Here is a 21,934-nt window from a genome sequence, read left to right on the forward strand (position 1 = left end):
ATCCCTTTGTCATTTTATGTGAGCTATGTACCACTCCATGTGACTACATATATTCTATCCAGATCAGATTCCCTTTATGTGTCTTAGGGTTCTTTTGATTGAATAATTGTAGCTGTTGAGTGAGCAAATTTACGATTTAGGACGATTCTCGATTGGTGTGGGGATCCAATCAGTGATATCCATGTAAAGTGGGCCCATATAATCAGACATAAGATCAATCATCCATGTCTTAAAATCCGAATCGATGATTGAAAACAAAATTTATCAAATTGAATGATGATTCATTGTGGTTGATTGAATTTATTTATTTTCTCAAGCAAGAAAAGTAGAAAATAAATAACCAATGAAATAAAAAACAAAGTAGAAAGAAATTAAATATAAATCTGATTTATATAGACATTCGATTTATATTCATTAACATGTTAAAAATATGTACATTTCCCCCTAAATTAATTAAAAAAAAAAAAAACCAATGGTTCATGAAGAAATCTATTATTAAAAATTTCTTGGATGATTATTACATGAACCATAATAAAGTATTTATAGAGATTACACCAATCAAAATGGTAAAAGTCTAATATAAAAATCATAATTAACATAAATCATTCGTGATATAAAACCTTCTATTTGTGATGAGATATACTAACAATGATCCAATTTATTTCATACATCTTAATACAATATATCTTATACTCTAATAGTTCATCCGATTTTAAACACTCCAATGTAAGATTTTAAAAACTTGTCGTTCTTACTCTTTCATTGATTAGCCTCCATTTCTCACCAAGAATAAGTTCAAGAAAGAAAAAGCAGTAAAAGTCAAAAAGGAAAAACGAAAGAAGAAAGAAAGAAAGACTGACCCACATATTTCCACCATGAAGTAGAATCATACCCATGATTTTAAGTATTCAATATATGTTTTAACAATTTTCTACTTTAATGATCTTCATTCATCCATATTTTCTTTCAATGTTTATTTCTAAAGGCACATGAGATCAATATTTATTTAAGAAAAAAAAAAAAAAAAAAACTTAATATGATGGAAGAAATGAGATTCCAACATTTTGGAAGCGGATTCCTTTATTTCGGAAGTGAGGATTGAAGAAGGATCAGCTCCTAAAGCACCAAAGTGAGGTTTGGGAGTGAGAGCAGCACTCCTAGTCGAAGGATCCAATCACTAGGGTTACATCTTTTCCAATCCAAATCCAACCCAAGATAAAGAAAGACCAACCCTAGTCCATCCCTGGGTTGGGCCCAACAAATTTGTACCTTATTAAGTTCTAACAACGTTAAAGGGATCAATTACAAAAGTGGTACATTAGGTTTACCCTATAATGACAATCACTAAAGTTTATGGAGTTGGGATCTTAAAAATAATGAGCCAAGAAAAAAATGGATTAAAATTTGAATTTGGTACCATTTTGGCAATTATTTTAAATCCCTATAGTTACAATCATTATAGTTTATGGAGTTTGGATCTTAAAAATAATGAGCCAAGAAAAAAGTGGATTAAAATTTGACAATTATTTTAAATCACCCCCCCCCCCCCCCCCACTTGGTACCATTTTGGCAATTATTTTAAATCCCTATAGTTACAATCATTATAGTTTATGGAGTTTGGATCTTAAAAATAATGAGCCAAGAAAAAAGTGGATTAAAATTTGACAATTATTTTAAATCACACCCGCCCCCCCCCCCCCCCACACACACACACACAAAAGTAAGAAAAAAAGAGGGATATTCCAATCTTTAAGTTGAAGAAGTGATAATATGACTCACCAGGCATACTCAATCGACTCCCTAACGTGGACAAGTTTGAGAATCGTACAGTTCCCTCGGGATACATAGGTCCCTTGAGATACACTTTTTATGGGGAAGTGCAATCGTGTAGTCCGAGGCATATAGATCTATGGTTCCCGAACTTGTCACGTCAGGGAATCGATTGAGTATGCCACCTGGCTAGTCATATTATCACAACTCTTAAAGTTGTTAGTTTTGAAAAATGGAATGCCAAAATAATGCAATTCCGTAGTAACGAAATCCCATAGCAGGTGATCTTAATGATGATGTAAATGCGTTCATTTCTTATTTATCAATTATGTGTCAACCTTCTGTTCTATAGGTGGGGATTTCCTCTAGTGCTAATACAGTTGCAGCATTAAGGCTTGCAAGAAAGCTAGAGAACAAAGGCAAACTTATTGTGGTAAAAATAACTTTTTTTTCTTTACAAATTATGTTAAAATCTTTGAATCCAGTTATTAATGAAGAATCTAAACTTACATATTAGGAATTCATACAGGTGACGATGGGTTGGGTACTAATATATTCACATATGATATAGTCTACAAATTTGAGCCCAAAGGGGTTTTTGCTATGGAATGTTTGGTTATTTAGTTCGATGGTTATTTAAAAAAATTGTATACCAAGATACCCAAACCCAACTTAATTATTAATTGAATCCAGAAACTCACCTCTGGGATTGAGTTCATCTATGTTGGAAAATCATAATCCCATTGACACCCTATACTGCGTTGATCTTCTAACTTCACAATTAAATGAAACAAGTAACATTGTTGTTATACTACTGTTGGAAGAAGATGGTTTAAGCATGTTCAACAAAGACTGACTATAACCCCAATTGGAGGAAATATTCAAGTTCAAAGTTCTAAACGAGAACAATGAAGACTTAAAGAATGTGGATGGAGATAGTAGAAGGAGATGAGAATATACTTTCAATAACAGAAGACATTTCTCTAGATCTAGATAGAGTGGAATTAATGGATGAACAAGATCCATTTAGCCGACCCCAAATCTTTGAGATAAGGCTTTGATTATAATGATGATGTTGTTACACTTCTGTAGTAACCCTTTAACGATCTTACTAGTGTTCAGGATTAAGTTTACAGACAACTGCTTATGATATCAGTTTCAGACTATTCATCCAAGTTTTGGAGAGAGATACCTATTGTCCGTACTATTTCAAGAGCTGAGGTAAGAGGCTAAAAAGAAGCAACCTATTTTAGTGGATTAATTTATATTTGCTTATATTATCGATCAGGAGCCTTTCTTTGTATGTAAAAGCAGAGGATTGTTTGTGTGCTTGTAACTGTCATGATTTCATTTTCCATTGCAATATAAAATATTTCTATTAATTGTAGATGTTTCACTCGAGTTAGATTATACCTTTTATCTGTGTACTTTGTGATGAAAGTTTCATGCACATTCTTTTGGTAGGTTGGTTAACGCTAACGTGTTTTATAACGCTTAAGGGATGCTTTCAAAAGCAAGTGTGCTCTAATGTGAAGAAGGTTAATTTGACGATGGCGATCATCTGATTGATGATTGATCCTTTTAATAATGGTCGTGAGTCGGATACTCGTGTATGCTATGTGGAGACAACCCTTTTGGTTCACCTTCAATTTCCAATGTTTTCATTCTTGCCAGTTAGATTATCTCCACTCTTTAGCATCAATTTTGTTGTTTTAGATGTGGTCTAATTTAGACTGTATGCCGATGAACTACATGGTCGAATCGAGATATTAATGAAAATCTGTTGAGAAGAATATCAAGAAAACAATTGAAGTTCAACAAGGTAACCTTACGAGCAATGAAGACCCCCCGAGAACCTCTTACATGTTTACGTTAAATTTGTGGAGTTGTTTGCTAAATCAACTTTTCAACAACTGATTCCAAATCATTAATTGCTTAAGATTGATAAAGTTAGACATTTGATGGCTGATTCCTATGGTAGACATTTTAATTCATACATTTTAAACTAGTATAAAATACATTTAAGATAAAAAAAAACTATATAAAAATTCATTAAAAGCAAATTGCACTATTAACACAAAACTTCATAAGCACACAACATAGATTCTCCTACTTAGTTGAATAAGATTTTCCATTGAGACTCCCATCCAAAAAATCCAAAGAGATAGGGAAAGAAGTAAAGAAAGATAAACAAAAATAAAGGAAACTGTAAAGGATGAGGGGAGAGTGAAGAATGCACTACCATGTAAAAAATATGACTTGTGTTTTAACCCATAATTATACACAGTTTTTTGAATTATTTAATCCGAGAGATGAACAAATTGTGAATAATTCGCTTTAAGTCAAAAAGGCATATTTTATCAATAATTGAATTGCACGGCTATTTTAATCAATTATTGTATAATTCATGTATATTTGTGAATTGTTGGTCAAATTGCTAACAATGATCCAAGTAATTTCGGTGCAGGTCTACAAAGGTTGAATTGAGTCAATGGGCTTAAATGACCTCTTACGATAACTATATGTACTGTACAAAGAAACTAATAAAATTACACATTATTCTTGTAAATGTAAAGACATAAACGCTACTATATATAAAGAGTACACGACTGACCAACAAACAAAGCAAATTTTTTTATTCCTCATCCAGGTTGCACTTGAGCCTCTTCTTCAGTCGAGTTACTGACGCTACTATCACCATATACAATGTGCCTGTGATATCGTCCACAAATTGGAAATAAACGTACCTCCAAGTCTTTTTGAATAATAAAATACCAAAAACTCCCCAATTTCCTACCACGAATCCTGATGCCATTCCAATATGGAACCAACCTATTTTTGATTCTGCTTCATCAACTGTGGGAGCTTGTGGCGACACATAATCTAAGCACTTCTTCTCCAATGGAACTCCACAAAGTTCTGGATTGCCCTTATAAATCGAAGGATCATCAAGGGTTTGGAGCTGGTTGCCTGATGGAATTTGTCCCGACAAGTTGTTGTATGATAGGTTCAAGTGATTTAAAAATGTTAAATTTGATAGGCTTTGAGGAATTGTGCCTGAAAGACGGTTCTTGGATAAATCGAGAGATTCCAATGAACTCAATTGACCAATCTTCGCTGGGATACTTCCGGTTAAAAAATTTCTTGATAAATTCAAATTATACAGTCGATAAAGATCAGTTAGCTCCTCGGGTATCTGTCCTACCAACTTATTATCTGAAAGGTCCATGTTGATGATGAATGGCAGCAATTTTCTATATTCATCTTCTCTTCCTCTTATGACTTCCGTTATTTGATCTGTGTAATGAATTGATAGATTGACCTCATGCATGAGTTGCCCTGTTTGATTGGAAGCCATAGCACTGAAATTGCTGAAACAACGGGGGATGATTCCAGATAAATTGTTACTAGCAAGGTCCATTATTTGAAGATGAGATAGATGGCACAGTTCTGAAGGAATATCACCATCAAAGTTATTCGACTTCAACCTTAAAATTTGTAACGATGTCAGGCTCTTTCCGATCCATGCAGGCATGTTCCCGGATAATTTATTCTCTCCAAGGTCAAGAACAATCAAGCCTAAGCAGTTTTGCAAGGCCAAGGGGAACATTCCAGTAAAGCTGTTGTTGTTCAAGTGCAATGATTGTAGCCATGATTGATCAACCATTGAATTTGGAATAACTCCTGAGAGATGGTTGGATGATAAATCCAAAACTACCAAGGATAAATTACCCAAACAATGAGGGAGATGTCCATACAAATGATTTTTTGAGAGATCAAGAAGCTGTAAGTTCTTCATTTTACATAATGAATGAGGGATGCTGCCACCAATAACGTTATCAGAAAGAGACAAAATCTCTAATCCAGGCAGATTATCACCGATACTTTGTGGTATAGTTCCTAAAATTGAGTTATTGGAGAGATCCAATATATCAACATTGGAAGGAAAATGTGGTAAGTGACCCTCAAATTTGTTGGAACTCAAATCCAGAGTAAAAAATGGATTGTTTGACGCCACATAAGTAGGCACCTTGCCATGGATCTGATTGTGAGAGAGATTTAAGAACTGTAAATGAGAAGAGTGGTTCACAAACCAGTTTGGAATGGAATCTGAAATGCTTGCATTGGAGAAATCCAAATAAACAACAGTAGTTTGTGTTCGGAGCCATTTGGGAAACAGGGGACCTATTACGCAAGATGACATTCGCAAAGAATTCAGTTGGAAAGGAGGTACCCAATCAGGTCTAACTTTCAAAACCAAAGAGTTGGAACTCATATCCAAATATTCTAGTTTGGAGAGTTGAGCAAAATGAACCTCAGATACAACACCTTTTAAAGAATTGAAAGAAAGATCCAATTCTTTTAGCTCTGAAAGTTGTCCCAGGCTTTCTGGAACAATCCCATTCAGGTGATTAGAAGTGAGCAATAATTCTCTCAAAGTCGACAATGAGCCGAGAGATGTGGGAATAGGACCATTCAATTGATTGTGATAGAGATGTAATTTTCTCAAAGTCGACAATGAGCCAAGAGATGTGGGAATAGGACCACTCAATTGATTGTCATTGAGATATAATTCTCTCAAAGTCGACAATGAGCCAAGAGATGTGGGAATAGGACCATTCAATTGATTGTCAAAGAGATATAATTCTCTCAAAATCGACAATGAGCCGATAGATATGGGAATAGGACCATTCAATTGATTGCGATAGAGATGTAATTCTCTCAAAGTCGACAATGAGCCGAGAGATGTGGGAATAGGACCATTCAATTGATTGCAATAGAGATGTAATTCTCTCAAAGTCGACAATGAGCCAAGAGATGTGGGAATAGGACCATTCAATTGATTATCATAGAGATATAATTTTCTCAAAGTCAACAATGAGCCGAGAGATGTGGGAATAGGACCATTCAATTGATTGTCATTGAGATATAATTCTCTCAAAGTCGACAATGAGCCGAGAGATGTGGGAATAGAACCATTCAATTGATTGGATGAAAGATAAAGGTATTTTAGATTCTTAAACTGGCCTAACCAATTAGGCAAATACCCACTGAGTTCATTCATTGACAAATCCAGTAACTCCAAAGTATCCATGAAGCATGGAGAAGACAAGTACTTATCAGTTATTTTCCCTGCTAATTTGTTGTCAGAAAGGTCTAATGTTTTCAATGAGCAGAGATTCCTTGAAGCATCAAGAATTGGACGATTAGAAGTGAAAGAATTGCCGAAGAGATCAAGAAAAATAAGAGAAGTCATGTTCCAAAGAGCAGTTGGGATTGGACCCTCAAAATCATTCCAACTAAGATCAAGGATGGAAAGAGATGTGATATTATTAAGAAATGATGATGATGAAAGATGAGTGAGAGATATTCTACAAGAAGACAAGCGCAACTCTTTTAAAGAAGAAGGAAGCAAGTTGATGAATTGTGATGCCTTATTGGAAAGGTGGATTCCATTCATGTCAAGGTGTTGAAGAAAAGAAAGATTAGAGATCCAATTCATATTTTCAATAACAGTCGAATATGAATAATAAGAGAGATCGAGAGAAAGCAAGTTGGAGAGATTACCAAGATGAGGTGGAATAACACCACGAAACATTGTTCCAGAGAGATTGAGATATCTCAATTCATGGAAAGATCCAAAAAAGTTGGGAATTTTGAAATAAGAGAAATTGTTCCAACTCAAGTCCAAGTAATTCAAATGTTTCAACTCAAGCAATGAAGGATTTACCTCTCTACTTGCCACCAGACTTCTACTATCGTAAAGAAATGGGCTATTTCGTAGATCAAGCTTGATGACGTGTCCAGTAGTGTTGTCGCAGGTTATTCCATTCCAAGTGCAGCAATCTTGGTCTTGTTGTTGGGAGAGGACCCAAGAAGAGAGGCGATGCGTGGGATCAATGAGACCTTCTTTGAACTTTAGTAGGGCTTCTCTCTCCTTCGGTAAGCAATGCAACAGTAACTTGGAATCTTCTTCACTGAAGCAGTAGTAAGTGAAGTGGATCATACAAGAGAACAATAACACAACACTAGTCATGAATCTCGCCATTACTTTCTTCCTAAATTTTAATTCCTCTTTTACAATAGCAAGATTTATTTATTTATAGAATAAAGTGGTGGTCCCTTCCCTTTCCTTCGTGGAACCTTTTGTTTCTCTGTTTTCTCCTTGACAGTGACACATAAGAAAATAAAAGAAGAGGGATTTACTAGGAAGGCCTCACTGTTGCCTTTTTATTACAAAAACTCCCTTGGAGTTCTAACAACTCCAAGGCAACTTTGCTGTATTAAATTTGTACCTTAGTTTTTCTAGTTCGTTACCACGTCATCATGCACTTTTAAATATTCATTCTACCCTCAATTTAATTTTCTATATCTAACACCTCCAGCTGCCTCTACTTGTAAAATTTAGAGAGTAGCTATTGGCACTCCAACTTTTACTTATACACCCACATTTCTTAAATTATTTATCACGCTCCAATTAACTATTAAGCAACACCACTCAAAATAACACATTGAAACAAATTTAACATTTGTTTACAATAAGGATCAAGTCAGTATAAAATTCTAAATCTATACCATAGAAGTCCTAAGAAAATATAGAGAGTTTCTATTGGCACCACAACTTTTACTTATTCTCAATCATTGAATTTTTATTTTATTTTAATTAGGGTGTAATAAGTAGAAGTTGGGTACTCTATTTCAACACTAATAAATAAAATAAAATTTCAATGATTTAGAATTATATATGGGCTTGATCCTTATTGTAAACAGATATTAAATTTGTTTCCATGTGTAATTTTTAGTGGTGTTGTTTAATAGTTAATTGGAGTGATAAATAATTTAAGAAATGTAGGTGTATAAGTAAAAATTGGAGTGTCAATAGCCAAAAGAGAATTTAGGGAGATATTAGATACTCCTTAGACAAGACCATGGCCTATGGAATGGGTAAAGCCCAAATACAGGCCCGATCTCCTGTCTATAGTGATTCCTGATTTTTGAAAAAAAAGAACTTGTCAATAAATTACGTAAATCTAGTTGTAGATGTGCGTGTTTCAAACGTTACAAAACAAAGAAAAGTGAATTAATGAGCAAGTTTCAAATGTTAAAAGTCAAGCTAAGTCCGCTAGAGTCTTGGAATACTATTAATGAGTCAAGCTAAGCCCGCTAGAGTCTTGGAAAGCTACTAATGAGTCAAACATTATATGTTAAAAGTCTAGACGTATTAACCCTGCCAAAGACTTGGAATATTGCAGAGTCTTTCTCCCATTGTTTCTCTCTTTAGAAAAGGATTTTGTTATGCCACTCACATGGGGGTCAATTCAATTTGTCTTTTTTTCTCACAAGGTCTTTGTTGTTTGGAATTTTTTAGTCTCAAATGGTGTGATGAAAGAATTGTATTTTTAGTACATACGTTTATGCAATTTAACTAACACTTCATATGGAATGGGCATATGGCACACAATTAAAGTGCGAATCTTGATGTAATGATGGTGCAAATTTAGGAGCAGAGATTGATGCATATCCCGAGGTATTCACCAAACTCATCTATCGTGTCACATGGTGTGATCAAAATACAATCTTATATCCTTCTTCTTTGCTTGGCAAGCAAGGGGGTATTTTACCAGCATGACGGCAAGTTCAACGATTTTAAACCCATGCCATGGTATTAAACAAATAGTTTGTCCAAAATCAATCCAAGTCATGAAAGCTTATAAGATCATTTAGCCACTCACGCAATTGCTTAGGAATGTGTATAAATTAATGCACAAATTGGCAAAAATTAAGAAAAATGGTTATAAAAGGGGGTATATAATCTCTTGTATATCTTTATTGTACTATGAGCAAATTGTATTGTCTTGATTATATGACCCTTAGATGTTAAATACATGCATCTTGAAGTGTCACAATGAAGCATAGATTAAGTATCAAGCTTAATCAAATTTTTTCCATCAAGATTGACATAGGGTTTTACTGCCACCAGTGTCATTCCTGCACTTCAATTTTGATGAAAAAAATGCTTTATCTTAAAGCTAGTATGTTCAAAAAATTTATTTTCTCAACAGTCCAACCATTCAATTATCCCAATTTTGTGGTGAGAGATACCATTCATCCGCTTAATTACATGAAATTTCCCAACTTGTTTGAGATTTGATTATGTTTGTATCTTTCTTCTCAAAGCCACTGCAGTTTGCAAACTAATAATAACTCCCTTCTTTAATTTGTATTTCATTTTAGAGAGGATGATATTGGTCTGATGTTGAAAAAAAAAATTGGTCACAAAATGCGGGATCCACCAATCACATTAGCCCCCTATATTCAATGCATCCCTAATTTACAAAATTACCCGTGTTAGGCATGGCATGACACACACTAAAGAGTCAAAATTGTTTTTATTTTTAATATGAGAAAGGTGTAATAGTCAAAACTCAAAAGTATCACTATTTCATTTATCCTTGATGTGCACTTAACTTTACGCTCTTGCCCTGTCGATTTTTCTAACCTATATACGTTGGTAAAGTTCAAAAATATTCTCTCCAGGAAACAATATAAGAATACCATAAATAATTTTAGAAACATCAATTATTGAGATATAGTTAGGATTAGGGATGTGTCAATGGATCAATCCTAAATGTTTATGGTTTTTAAAACCTAAATAAAATATCGAGTTTGGATGTGCAATAGCTGAAATCAAAATCAATTCTACTAATACCCATTACACATAGAATAATGATGCCTTGCCAAAGTCTTAACTTTTTTTGGTCATGCTTTGTGCTATAGCTACTTGTTTTTCATAATTGCATATCCATTCTGAGTGAAATTCGGAACATCAGATTAATTTTTTAACTTGTTTATATATATAAGCATTTTTCTATTTTAAAGATACCTTTGTATTTTTCATTTGTGTGGTTTTTGCCAACATTAGATAACTAACAAGAAAATAATTACTTTTGAATAATAAAAAAAAAATGTAATTCCTTGATAGTTAATGAAGAATTTAAAACATTTTTTATTATGACTTTGTAATTTTTTTTAATCAAAAAATCACTTAATAATACTTAATAGGGTGGATTGCTAATTAGGGCACCTAGAATCTAATAAGTTCTCTTTGTGTATAAAATTCTTGGAAAAATATAAAATTCATTTTTACTTTTATACATAACGTAATGAAACCGCCTTTGTTTGATAGAGATTTTATTCCCTTGAAACAAATAAAATAGTGAATTAAAAAAATAACGATTTCATAGTTTTTGAAATAATGAATTTGTTCTGGAAGCAACATTTTTATTCATTGGATTTAGAAGGAACGAATTCACTTCTTAGATATCTAAAGAAGTTATGAATTCATTGTTTTGAAATTCAAAAATTATGTAAAGTTGTTGCTTGTGGTGACCAAGTAGTGAAATTGTTGTTGGTTTATTTTGAATTTGTGAATGGGGTGAAGAGTGAAATGTATTTTTCGAAATATTATTTGAGAATAGACACCATGCTTCGATATTCGTTGTTAGAATCTTAGTGAAGTAAGAGTGACAATTGTTAATAAGTAATTTTACTAAAAGGGTGTTTTAGATACTTTACTCTTTTTCGTTAGAGCTAGGGATTATCTAGTTGAAAAAACTTTACTCCCTGAATTATTTCAAAGTTAGGGGGAAAACTAGTAAGAAATCCCTATATTAAGGGTGTTACACTAATTTTTACTTTTTCTTGCCGTCCTGAAGAATATGATAGATTAAAGGGTTACAATCATGAAGAGCAATGGTATGGTCGGAGTTAGGGGTGCAAGTTGGTCCAGTTCAAACCAAGAGCTGAATCAAACTGATAATTTCGAGGTGGTTTGGAACAAGTTGCGGTTCGATTCTGAGTAACGAAAATGGAGAATCGATCAGTTTGGTTCGATTCTCAAATCAATCTTGTGTAGAATCGAATCCTTATGCGATAAATAAATATATATGTATATAATAATTTATATGAATTATTTTAAGAGTTAAGAAATATATTAATGATCTTTTATGGATAAACTAATGACTTTTTATGTTTAAATTTGTGATTTATTATATAAAAAACATTACTAACAATTTATAGAATATTGGCAACTAATAGAATCAAACCAAATCAAATCATCTTTAGTTGGATTTGGATTGGAGATGAAATCACACCCAAAGAGTACGATGGTCTTGCTAATTTAGACAAGAATATGGTAGTTTTGTAATTTAGGATAGATTTTAGTCTTTTTAATTAAAAGGTGAAAAAAGTGAGCTTCAAGTATCTTTCGGGGTTCTCTCTATAGTTTTTCCTGCATTGTTTGAGAGTTCTACTCTTACAAAAATACCCTTAAAGTTGTCACCTATTTCTTTTCAAATTGTGACCCTTCCAACAAAAAAATTTCATTTGCTAATAAACCCAGGCACTCTGTCCTATTATATTAAGAAACTAGGGATATATTCATAAATTTAAAATATTAATTAAATAATTTTTTTTATTGCCATAACAATAAGATTACCTAAATTAAAGAAAATCATCAAACCGTACAAAGGGATAACGGACACACTTGAAAAATAGTGGTTTTAGATGACGGAAAGTGGTTTACCGTCTTCATAGCGGTAAAATTTAGTCAAAAACAAAATAAATGAAGAACTAATAATAAAAGATTTGTCTTAATTGTACAGGGCCACAATTGCTGTACAGGTGGCAGTCATTGATTAGGCCCACTATAACCCATGAAAACTAAACTTGGTGGACCTACCTATTCAACGGTCTAGATTTAGATGGTGAGTGATGATCATAAATGCTTGCATCGCCCATTTCTGAACGTAGACAGCGAAAATCACTCCGAGTCATGAATAGTTATAAGATCGTTTTGCCGCTCGCGCAATTGTTTAGGAACGTGTAGAAATTAATGCACAAATTGTCGAAAATTAACAAAAATGATTAACTATGAGTTAATTATTTTGTCCCGAATACATGACCTTTAGATGTAAAATACATCCATCTTGAAGTGTCACAACGAAGCATAGATTAAGTATCAAGCTTAATCAATTCTTTTCCATCGAGATTGACATAGGATTTTACCGCCACCAGTGTCATTCTTGCATTTCATGGGGTCAGTGATCTTACAAGCGTGAATCAGACCTAATCAACAATTCAAATATGTTCAAAACATTTATTTTTTCAATAGTCCAATCATTCGATTATCCCAATTTTGTGGTGAGAGATCACATTCATCCACTTAATTACATGAGAAGAAGATATTGGTTTGATGTGGAAAAAAAAAATTGCTCACAGAATTTGGGATCCACCAATCACATTAACCCCCTATATTGAATACATCCCTAGTTTACAAAATTACCCTTGCTAGGCATGACATGACACACACACTAATAGTCAAAACTCAAAAGTATCACTATTTCATTTACCCTTGATGTGCACTTAACGCTCTTGCCCTGTCGATTTTTCTAATCAATATATGTTGGTAAAATTCAAAAATATTCTCTCTAGGAAACTATATAAGAATACCATAATATAATTTTAGAGACATCAATTTTTGAGATATAGTTAGGATTAGGGATGTGTCAATGGAATAGTTCTAAATGTTTATAATTTTAAAAACCTAAATAAAATATCGATTTCGGATGTGTGATCGCTGAAATCAAAATCAATTCTACTAATACCCATTACACATAGAATAATGATGCCTTGCCAAAATCTTAACTTTTTTCGATCACCTTTTGTGCTATGGCTACTTGTTTTTCATAATTATATATGTATTCTGGGTGAAATTCAATTTTTAATTCACATTCGACATTTGGAACATCAAATTCATTTTTTAAGTAGTTTAGATATAATATATATATATATATATATATATATATATATATATATATATACATAATTATATATGTATTCTGGGTGAAATTCAATTTTTAATTCACATTCGACATTTGGAACATCAAATTCATTTTTTAAGTAGTTTAGATATAAATATATATATATATATATATATATATATATATATATATATATATATATATATATATATATATATATATATATATATATATATAAAAGAATTTTTCTATTTTAAAGATACTTTTGTATTTTTCATTTGTGTAGTTTTTACCAACGTTAGATAACAAACAAGAAAATAATTACTTTTGAATAATAATAATAAAAATGTAATTCCTTGATAGTTAATGAAGAATTTAAAACATTTTTTTTATGACTTTGTAATTTTTTTATACCAAAAATCACTTAATGATACTTAATAAGGTGGATTGCTATATGTATTAAACCTAAAAATTTGTGACACTGATGTTTAGATCAAAGAAGAGCTCATCACATTTGTTCATGACCTACAATTCCAAATATCTCAAACACAAATAACACAATTGAGTTGTCCGAGATAGCCATTTTTGGTTTAGAAACACTTTTAATTCCGCCACTTCCTTCTCATTCATATTTTCTACACAATCCACGAGTCAATTTGTTAACCAATTATGCAAATTTGACTGTAGATACGCATATTCCAAATGTAACAAACGCAAGAAAAGTGAATTAATGAGTCTAGACTTTACATGTTACAAGTGTTAAGGTCGCTAGAGACTTGGAATGCTATTAATGAGTCCAAGTTTTACATGCGAAAAGTCTAAAATCTTGAAATGTTTAGCCCGCCAATTGAGACTTGAAATGTTATTAATGATTACACGCTTTACATGTTAAATTTCTAAACGTGTAAATCAAGCCAAAGACTTGAAATGTTGTTAATAAGTCCAAGCTTTACATGCTAAAAGTCTAAAGTCTTGAAATGTTTAGCCTGCCAACTGAGATTTGGAATGCTATTAATGATTACACGCTTTACATGTTAAAATTCTAGACGTGTTAAGCCCGCCAGAGACTTGAAATGCTAAAAAGTCTCTATTAATTGAGTCTGGATCCTATACACCCAGGGTGGAGGATTGAAGCCCTCTTCTCACACCTCAACGAATGCCACTAAGCCACAATCCAAGAGATTGACACCTAAAATATCTCATTCTTAAAATTTCCTTGGATTGTGCCTTACGTGGCATGAGTTGAGGTGTGGGTGGAGGGTTTCACTCCTCCAATTTGGGTGCATATGATCTGGACTCATATTAATTAGATTGTCACATAAGAGTTAAGTCAATTTGTCTTTTTTGCATACAAGGTCTTTGTTAGATAGAATTTTGAGTCACTATCTATGAGAGTTGCAACTTGGGAAGGCTAATCTGATTGATGGACGAACCTGAGTTGGATTATATGGAAATTAAGTTGAGCCTGGGCTAGGAAATCTCAACCCGAATTGAATTCGAGTTGAGGCTCCGGGCAACCTAATTCAACCTGAACCTAGGAAATCTCAACCCGAATTGAATTCGAGTTGAGGCTCCGGGCAACCTAATTCAACCTGAACCTGATGCTATATATTTACATATAAATATTTTTATTTATTTAGAAAAAAAAAATAGTAGTTATCTCTTCTTAATTATATTTATAAAATTAAGATAAAAAAACTAATGGATTTGAAGGTTATGTGCAAATTTACTTACTAGTGATTTTGTTTGTTTATATTGTATTTATTTTTTAAGATATAAAATAAAATTTATGTATTAATCAAAATGAAATTAGAATTTCTCAATGAGCCCAACCTACCCAGAATTATCTAACTTGGGCTAACCCGAGCTCAACCTGATTTTAGAAGCTCAATCTCAAGTTGAGCTTGGGTTAATAAACTTTAACCCAATGTTCGGGTTGAGGGCTCTACAACTTGAGTTAACCCTCGAACCCAGGTTGTAGCCCTACTATCCATAAAAATGTCTCGTGCTTAAAGTAACATTTGGTTGGAGATTAAATACACTGGGTTGTGTACCAAGTAGAAACTGTTTGTTTAGAAATTTGATGTATTTTGATGCCCAACCAAAAGGTGTCACGTAAATACTATTCCAATTGTATAGGAACGAGACACTTTACTTGATTCTGATCCTAGAAATATTTAACTTCAAAATGATTGAGGGAAGAGTACGTTTTATGCGGTTTAACGAACATTCAAATTTGTGAGGGAATAAAATGACACTTTACTAGGATCGGGCATATGATGCTAAATTAAAGTGAGAATCTTGATGCTAAGGATGGTTCAAATTTAGGAGAATAAATTGGTGCATATCTTGAGGTATGCATCAAACTCATCTATTGTCTCACTGTAGGGGAGGTCCTGCGGAAAAATAGCTCGATGCCAGGATGATAAAAAGCTTAACGCCTCTCATTCTTATTACTTATTTAATATGAAAACCAACGGTAGAAATTTCATTTTTTTTTTGTTTTGTTGTTGTTGTGAGTTTGAGGGAGTAAGGCGGCGGATGTAGCCAAGTGGCTCAAGGCAGTGGATTGTGAATCCACCATGCGCGGGTTTAATTCCCATCGTTCGCCCATCATATGGCATGATTAAAATATAATTTTATATCCTTCTCCTTTGCTTAGCAAGCAAGGGGTTAGTGGTCAACGTGAAGGTGATTTCAACGATTTTGAGCCCATGTCATGGTATCAAACCTCTATAAACTTAACCAACTTACCTAAGGTAGCACCTTTAGATATGATATTATCTAATAAGGAAAATAAGCTTAAATTGTAGGTATTCATAATTGATAGTGAATTACCTTATTTTGATAAATATTGAAAATATTGATTTGTAGTAATGATCTTAGAGAGATTATGATTTATAATCTTCATATTAGGACTTTTATTATCTATTTAAAAGGAACACAATTGTTCTTCTTTCTATATTTTATATTTTGATGTGATTGATTGAATGAGCATTGATGCAAAGATTAAGTTTGACAGAGGAATTTTGTGCAATCAGCGAGATCTGATTTTTTTCCTCTACAAATGACATTGTGCTCCCTCGTGTTTATTTTTCTTGGTTGTATTTAGAGAAAGAAATCTGGCACCAAGATTTAGGATTGATTAGTGTGATGACATTTCATTAAGTTTATTCAAAGCCTCTGGTAGAGATCATTCAAATTGTGTTTTCTTGGTGATCCGATTAAATAAGAGTTTTTTACTTAGCATCGGCTGCCCACAGGGATCTATCCCAGCTTGCTTGGTATGTTTGGTTTGTGGGGAATCAAATGCATTTGAGGTATTTGGGTGAGATATATAATATAATGCTTTTAAAAAGTGAGTTATTTGTTTAATAGGATCCAAAAATTAACAACCAAAAATCAAAGAGCACTTATCCTCTTGAGAGTGAAAATTTTCTTAGAAAAAGATATTCAACTCTTTTAGCATGGAACCTATGCTACAATCTAATAAGATTGTAGTATGACACCTACGGTATTGTTGAATAAAATTATAATTAAAAAATAAATAAATAAAAGAAGAGGACGACGTAGAAGAAGAAAATTATGAACCTCCTACACCTTATTCTCAACTTAAACTCTAATTAACTTTCTATTCAATCTCTCTCCTAAAATATTTCATGGAAAGGGATCTTCTATAACACTTTTTTCATGTAGCACTTTTAAACAGTATATAGAGTGCCACATGGCAAGACACAAAATGGTTGAAATTTGGAGCTCACTTACCGTCCATTTTCAAAGTTAAACCGCTTTTCTTATTAAATTAGTAAGGAAAGTCTTTGGACGGCTGATGCATGTGGCATCAAAAAGCATTATTAGATGCCACAAGGATGTAGGTCACAAAACTTTTAAGAAAAAAAAAAAAAAAGATTCGATCTTTCTATCTAAATTTTATGGGATAAGGTTACTCCTTAGGTTGGGCAAAGCCCAATGGACCATGATCAGCCCATTAGACTCAGAGATGCCCTATTCCTAAATAGTAAGTATTGAAATTTAAATTTAAATTTGAGAGTTTGTCGGCCTTCCATTTTCAACACCTTGAACCAAGCCCCAAAAAGACTTCTTTTTTTTTTTTCTTTTTTCCTTTTTTGGTCTTACTTTCTATGAAATTGAGAGGGCTATTGTGTTGGATAGCCAATGTGGTGATCAATATGGGTCCAATGACCCTTGGTAAGAGTCAGATCTTACTAAGTTAGTCAAGCTAACCTTAAATGTTTTCAGAGCCTTTGATGTGGTCAAAATAATTTTTTTTTTCAAAGCCCGGAAAACATTATTACATTAGGAACACTCTCCAATGTTTCTTGAGATCTATAGTTGGATGTTGATCTACAACTTCTCGCTTGGGCAAGGGGATATACATGCATAAGTGCGCCAACACCCAAGTCACTCATAGTACAATAAATTTCCTAAAGATGGGAAATTAATCGTTTTTCGAAAAAATTCAAAATCCGTCGATTTCTCAAAATTCCTCCATCAAAATTAGATCGTTGCTTGGATGCTATTTCAATCAATCACAAAATAATAATAATAATAAAAATAATAAAAATTAAAAAATTAAATTAAATTACTGAAATAGACAAATTTCACTACCTTTAAATACATTCATTGAGCACTCCAAACTCCATCATGGGAGTGGGTTGGCGTTTATATATGGTAAATTAATTCCAAAATATTTCACAACTTGTCAAATAATCAATAATGTATTAGTAATCCATTTTATTTTAAACATGAATTCAACCAAGAACAAATATGGAAAGATTTTACTCTGATTTACCAAAACATGTCCTGAAAATTGAAACACTCCCAAAACGGTAGACTATACATTTGTAATTGGTCTTCATTGAACAAAAATGTCATTTACTTCATTTGATTTTGAAGTTAGAAGACTAATACATGATAGGGTGTCATCACGACTCTTTTTTATAAATTGTGATGTTTGTGACTGTAGAAGAAGCGCTATAGGAAAATGGAGTTACAGAGGATCCGTTCCCCATTTCAACACCTTAACATGAGTGGAATCCCATATATAGAGGCCTTGATGAGTAATCTATGCTTATTGAAACCTCGACATCATTTTCCCGTGCATCTTGGATACTTTGGAGATACTGGATTTGTCATTCAATCTACTTAGTGGGCATATTTACCTAATTGGTTGGGGCAGTTTAAGAATCTAATAAGTTCTCTTTGCATATAAAATTCTTCGAAAAATATAAAATTCATTTTCACTTTTATATATAATGTAATGAAACTGCCTTTGTTAGATAGAGATTTTATTCTTTTGAAACAAATAAAATAGGGAATTTAAAAAAATAGCTATTTCATAGTTTTGAAAATAATGAATTTGTTCTGGAAACAACATTTTTGTTCATTGGATTTAGAAGGAACGAATTCACTTCTTAGATATCTAAAAAAGTTATGAATTCATCATTTTGAAATCCACAAATTATGTAAAGTTGTTGCTTGTGGTGACCAAGCAGTGAAATTGTTGTTAGTTTATTTTGAGTTTTGTGAATGAGGTGAAGAGTGAAACGTATTTTTTGAAAACAATTTTTTAAGAATTAACACCATGCTTCGTATTTATTGTTGGAATCTTAGTGAAGTAAGAGTGACAATCATTAACAAGTAATTTTACTAAAAAGGTGTTTTTGATAGTTTACTCTTTTTCATTAGAGCCAGGGATTATCTAGTTGAAAACATTTCACTCCTTGAATTATTTCAAAATAGTAGGGGGAAAACTAACAAGAAATCCCTATATTACACTAATTTTTTACTTTTTCTTGTTGTCCTGAAGAATATGATAGATTAAAGGGTTAGAATCATCAAGAGCAATGGTATGGTGGGAGTTAGGGGTACAAGTTGGTCTGGTTCAAACTGAGAACTGAATCAAAGCGATAGCTTTGAGGTGATTTGGAACAAGTTACGGTTCAATTTCGGATTATGAAAATGGAGAACCGATCAATTTTGTTCGGTTCTCAAATCAATCTTATATAAAACTGAATCAAATAGAAAACCGAACCCTTATGTGATAAAGAAATATATATGTATATAATAATTTATATGAATTATTTTTGGAGTTAAGACATAAATTAATGATTTTTTATATATAAATTAATGATTTATTTTATATAATTTTATGTTTATTATATATTTATTTTTTCATTAAAAAATATTACTCACAATTTATAGAATATTGGCAACCCATTGAACCAAACCAAATCAAACCATCTTTAGTTCGATTTGGATAGGAGATGAAAAATCACACCCAAGAGTATGATGGTCTTGCTAATTTAGATAAGAATATGGTAGTTCTGTAATTTAAGACAGATTTTAGTCTATATAATTAAGAGAAAGTGAAAAAGCGAGCTTCACGGAACTTTCCTGGATCTCTCTTTAGTTTTTCCTGTTCAGCTGCAGTATTTAAGAGTTCCACTATTACAAAAATACCCTTAAAGTTTTCACTTATTTTTTTTTTCGAATTCTGGCCCTTTCGATAAAAAATTTCAGTTGCTAATAAACCCCGGCACTCTTTCCTATTATATTAAGAAATTAGGGGTGTATTCGTAAATTTAAAATATTAATTAAATAAATTTTTTTATTACCATAACAATAAGATTCCCTAAATGCTTGCATCGCCCATTTCTGAACCTAGACAGCGAAAATGATGGAAACAATGATTCCTAGACGTTGGATTTGTGAATTATTTTGTCTTATCGTGGGCCTAGGAACCAATGTTTTACATTTATGGGCTTGCTTATAAAAGCCCATGATATAAAAGATCATCACATGTAAAAATCAAGATCACCATGGTCAACTTTTGTGAGTCAGTGGGACCCACAATTTTGGCTGTCAGATGAGGTTTTGAAATGAGTAAAACTAACTTTACTAAGTTACTAAGGATTTCACCCTTACTAACAGTCCTTGGGCTCACCTTATCACTTTTGATCCAAATTTTCAGGATTGTATAGAACAAAATTCTATTCACTTTGAAAAAAAATATTTTTCACCATTGAATTTAAAATTTAAAATTTGAAATTAGGTGGAATTTCGATAGTTGTTCATTTTCAAAATCTTGGATCAAGCCCAAAAGAATTATTTTAGAAAATAAATGAATCTAAGTTTTTGATGAAATTTAGAGGGTTGTAGCGTTAGATTGCTAATGTGCTAATCCATTTGACCAAAACTATCTTTACTAAGTTAGTAAAGAAAATGTTTCTATTTTAGAATCCATATCAAACATACGGGTGAGATGTGAGGAAATCACAAAATATATTTATCGTGAGAATCTCTAGGACTATCCTCTCACTCCAGCCGTTGGATTGGTATTAAGCCTCAATCGTCTTTACAATCTGAAGATTTTTTCCTTTTAAAAAAGCGTTTTGTTCGTAGAAACAAAGACAGGGGCAGTCTCGTAAATTACTTAACATTCCAGGGTCAATCTTTCTTACAAATTGAGGAATTTGGGGTTTTTTTTTTTTTCCATTGAATTGTTAAGAGGGTGTTTGAATTGTAGTACTGTTTGGGGTAATGGGTTTGGATTGAAGTGTGTAATTTGTTTGATCTCACTGACTAGTGTATTTGATTGTTCTTGAATCAATATTTTGGGATGAATGGGGAGCTGATTAAGTGATTTTAAGTGGCTGAATTAGCAACTAATCCTTTAAATTGAGAAAATAACTTGGAGAATTTCTGCGCCCATATTGGAGCTTTCACTTCTTTCCATCACTAAGGGTAGAGTTGATGCAAGTTGGTATCTTTTGGGTTACTACTTGTTTGGATTTTAAGTGTTGAACTCAGGGCAGTTGGTTTCAGTAGTGGAATTTAGTTCTTGTTTGTGATTTGGATAAAACTCCATTTTTTCTATCGTTTGGTATCGTAGAATTTTGAGGCTATTAGTCCTTTGACATAATTTTTGAATATGTGGTTGTTATATTGATGGATGGGCTACCCTTGAGGTTGGGCTGTCAACGGATAGGTATCCGATCGGATACTAATATATCCGAATTCGAATCCGAAAAAAAATAGTAATATTCGAATTCGAATCCGATCGGATATCACTAACCACTATTCGAATTCGCATCCGAAAATATTCGATTCGAATTTAAATAATAAAAAAATATTTGATTTTTTACAGTTAATTTATAGGTAAAATAAGAGTTAAATAAAGTAAAAAAAATTACCTGAAAAATAAGATTTTTTCTGGCAAAAGAACACCCAATTCATCGCTAATCGTATCAATGCATCCTTTAAAGTTATACCATTGATGATCTTGTTTGGAAAATGCTTGGTATACTAAAGTAAAAGTA

General features: G+C 32.5%; 2 protein-coding genes across 9 annotated transcripts in view; one reads left to right on the top strand and one right to left on the bottom strand.

The window, feature by feature from the left end:
- LOC147389180 (L-3-cyanoalanine synthase 2, mitochondrial-like) overlaps window positions 1–21,934 on the top strand; it is a 37,193-nt gene that overhangs the window by 4,770 nt on the left and 10,489 nt on the right. The window contains exon 7 of one of the 8 annotated variants that reach the window (XM_086418384.1): window positions 2,933–3,138. The exons of the other annotated variants lie outside the window; for them this stretch is intronic. The gene's annotated coding sequence lies outside the window, so the exon portion shown is untranslated. Of the gene's footprint in view, window positions 1–2,932; window positions 3,139–21,934 lie in introns of those variants that run through there. 8 annotated transcript variants of the gene reach the window in all.
- Window positions 4,275–7,828, bottom strand: LOC147389181 (receptor-like protein EIX2). Its single transcript, XM_086418379.1, has one exon. The coding sequence runs from the start codon at window positions 7,817–7,819 to the stop codon at window positions 4,406–4,408; it is 3,414 nt and encodes a 1,137-aa protein (XP_086274505.1). The 5' UTR covers window positions 7,820–7,828; the 3' UTR covers window positions 4,275–4,405.

This window comes from Akebia trifoliata, chromosome 12 (genome assembly GCF_017979445.1).
Source record: "Akebia trifoliata isolate Shusen 1 chromosome 12, ASM1797944v1, whole genome shotgun sequence".
Taxonomy (NCBI): domain Eukaryota; kingdom Viridiplantae; phylum Streptophyta; class Magnoliopsida; order Ranunculales; family Lardizabalaceae; genus Akebia; species Akebia trifoliata.

Bases quoted from the DNA above. Each gene is read 5' to 3' on its own strand.
- LOC147389181 (XM_086418379.1), bottom strand. From the start codon at position 7,819: ATGGCGAGATTCATGACTAGTGTTGTGTTATTGTTCTCTTGTATGATC.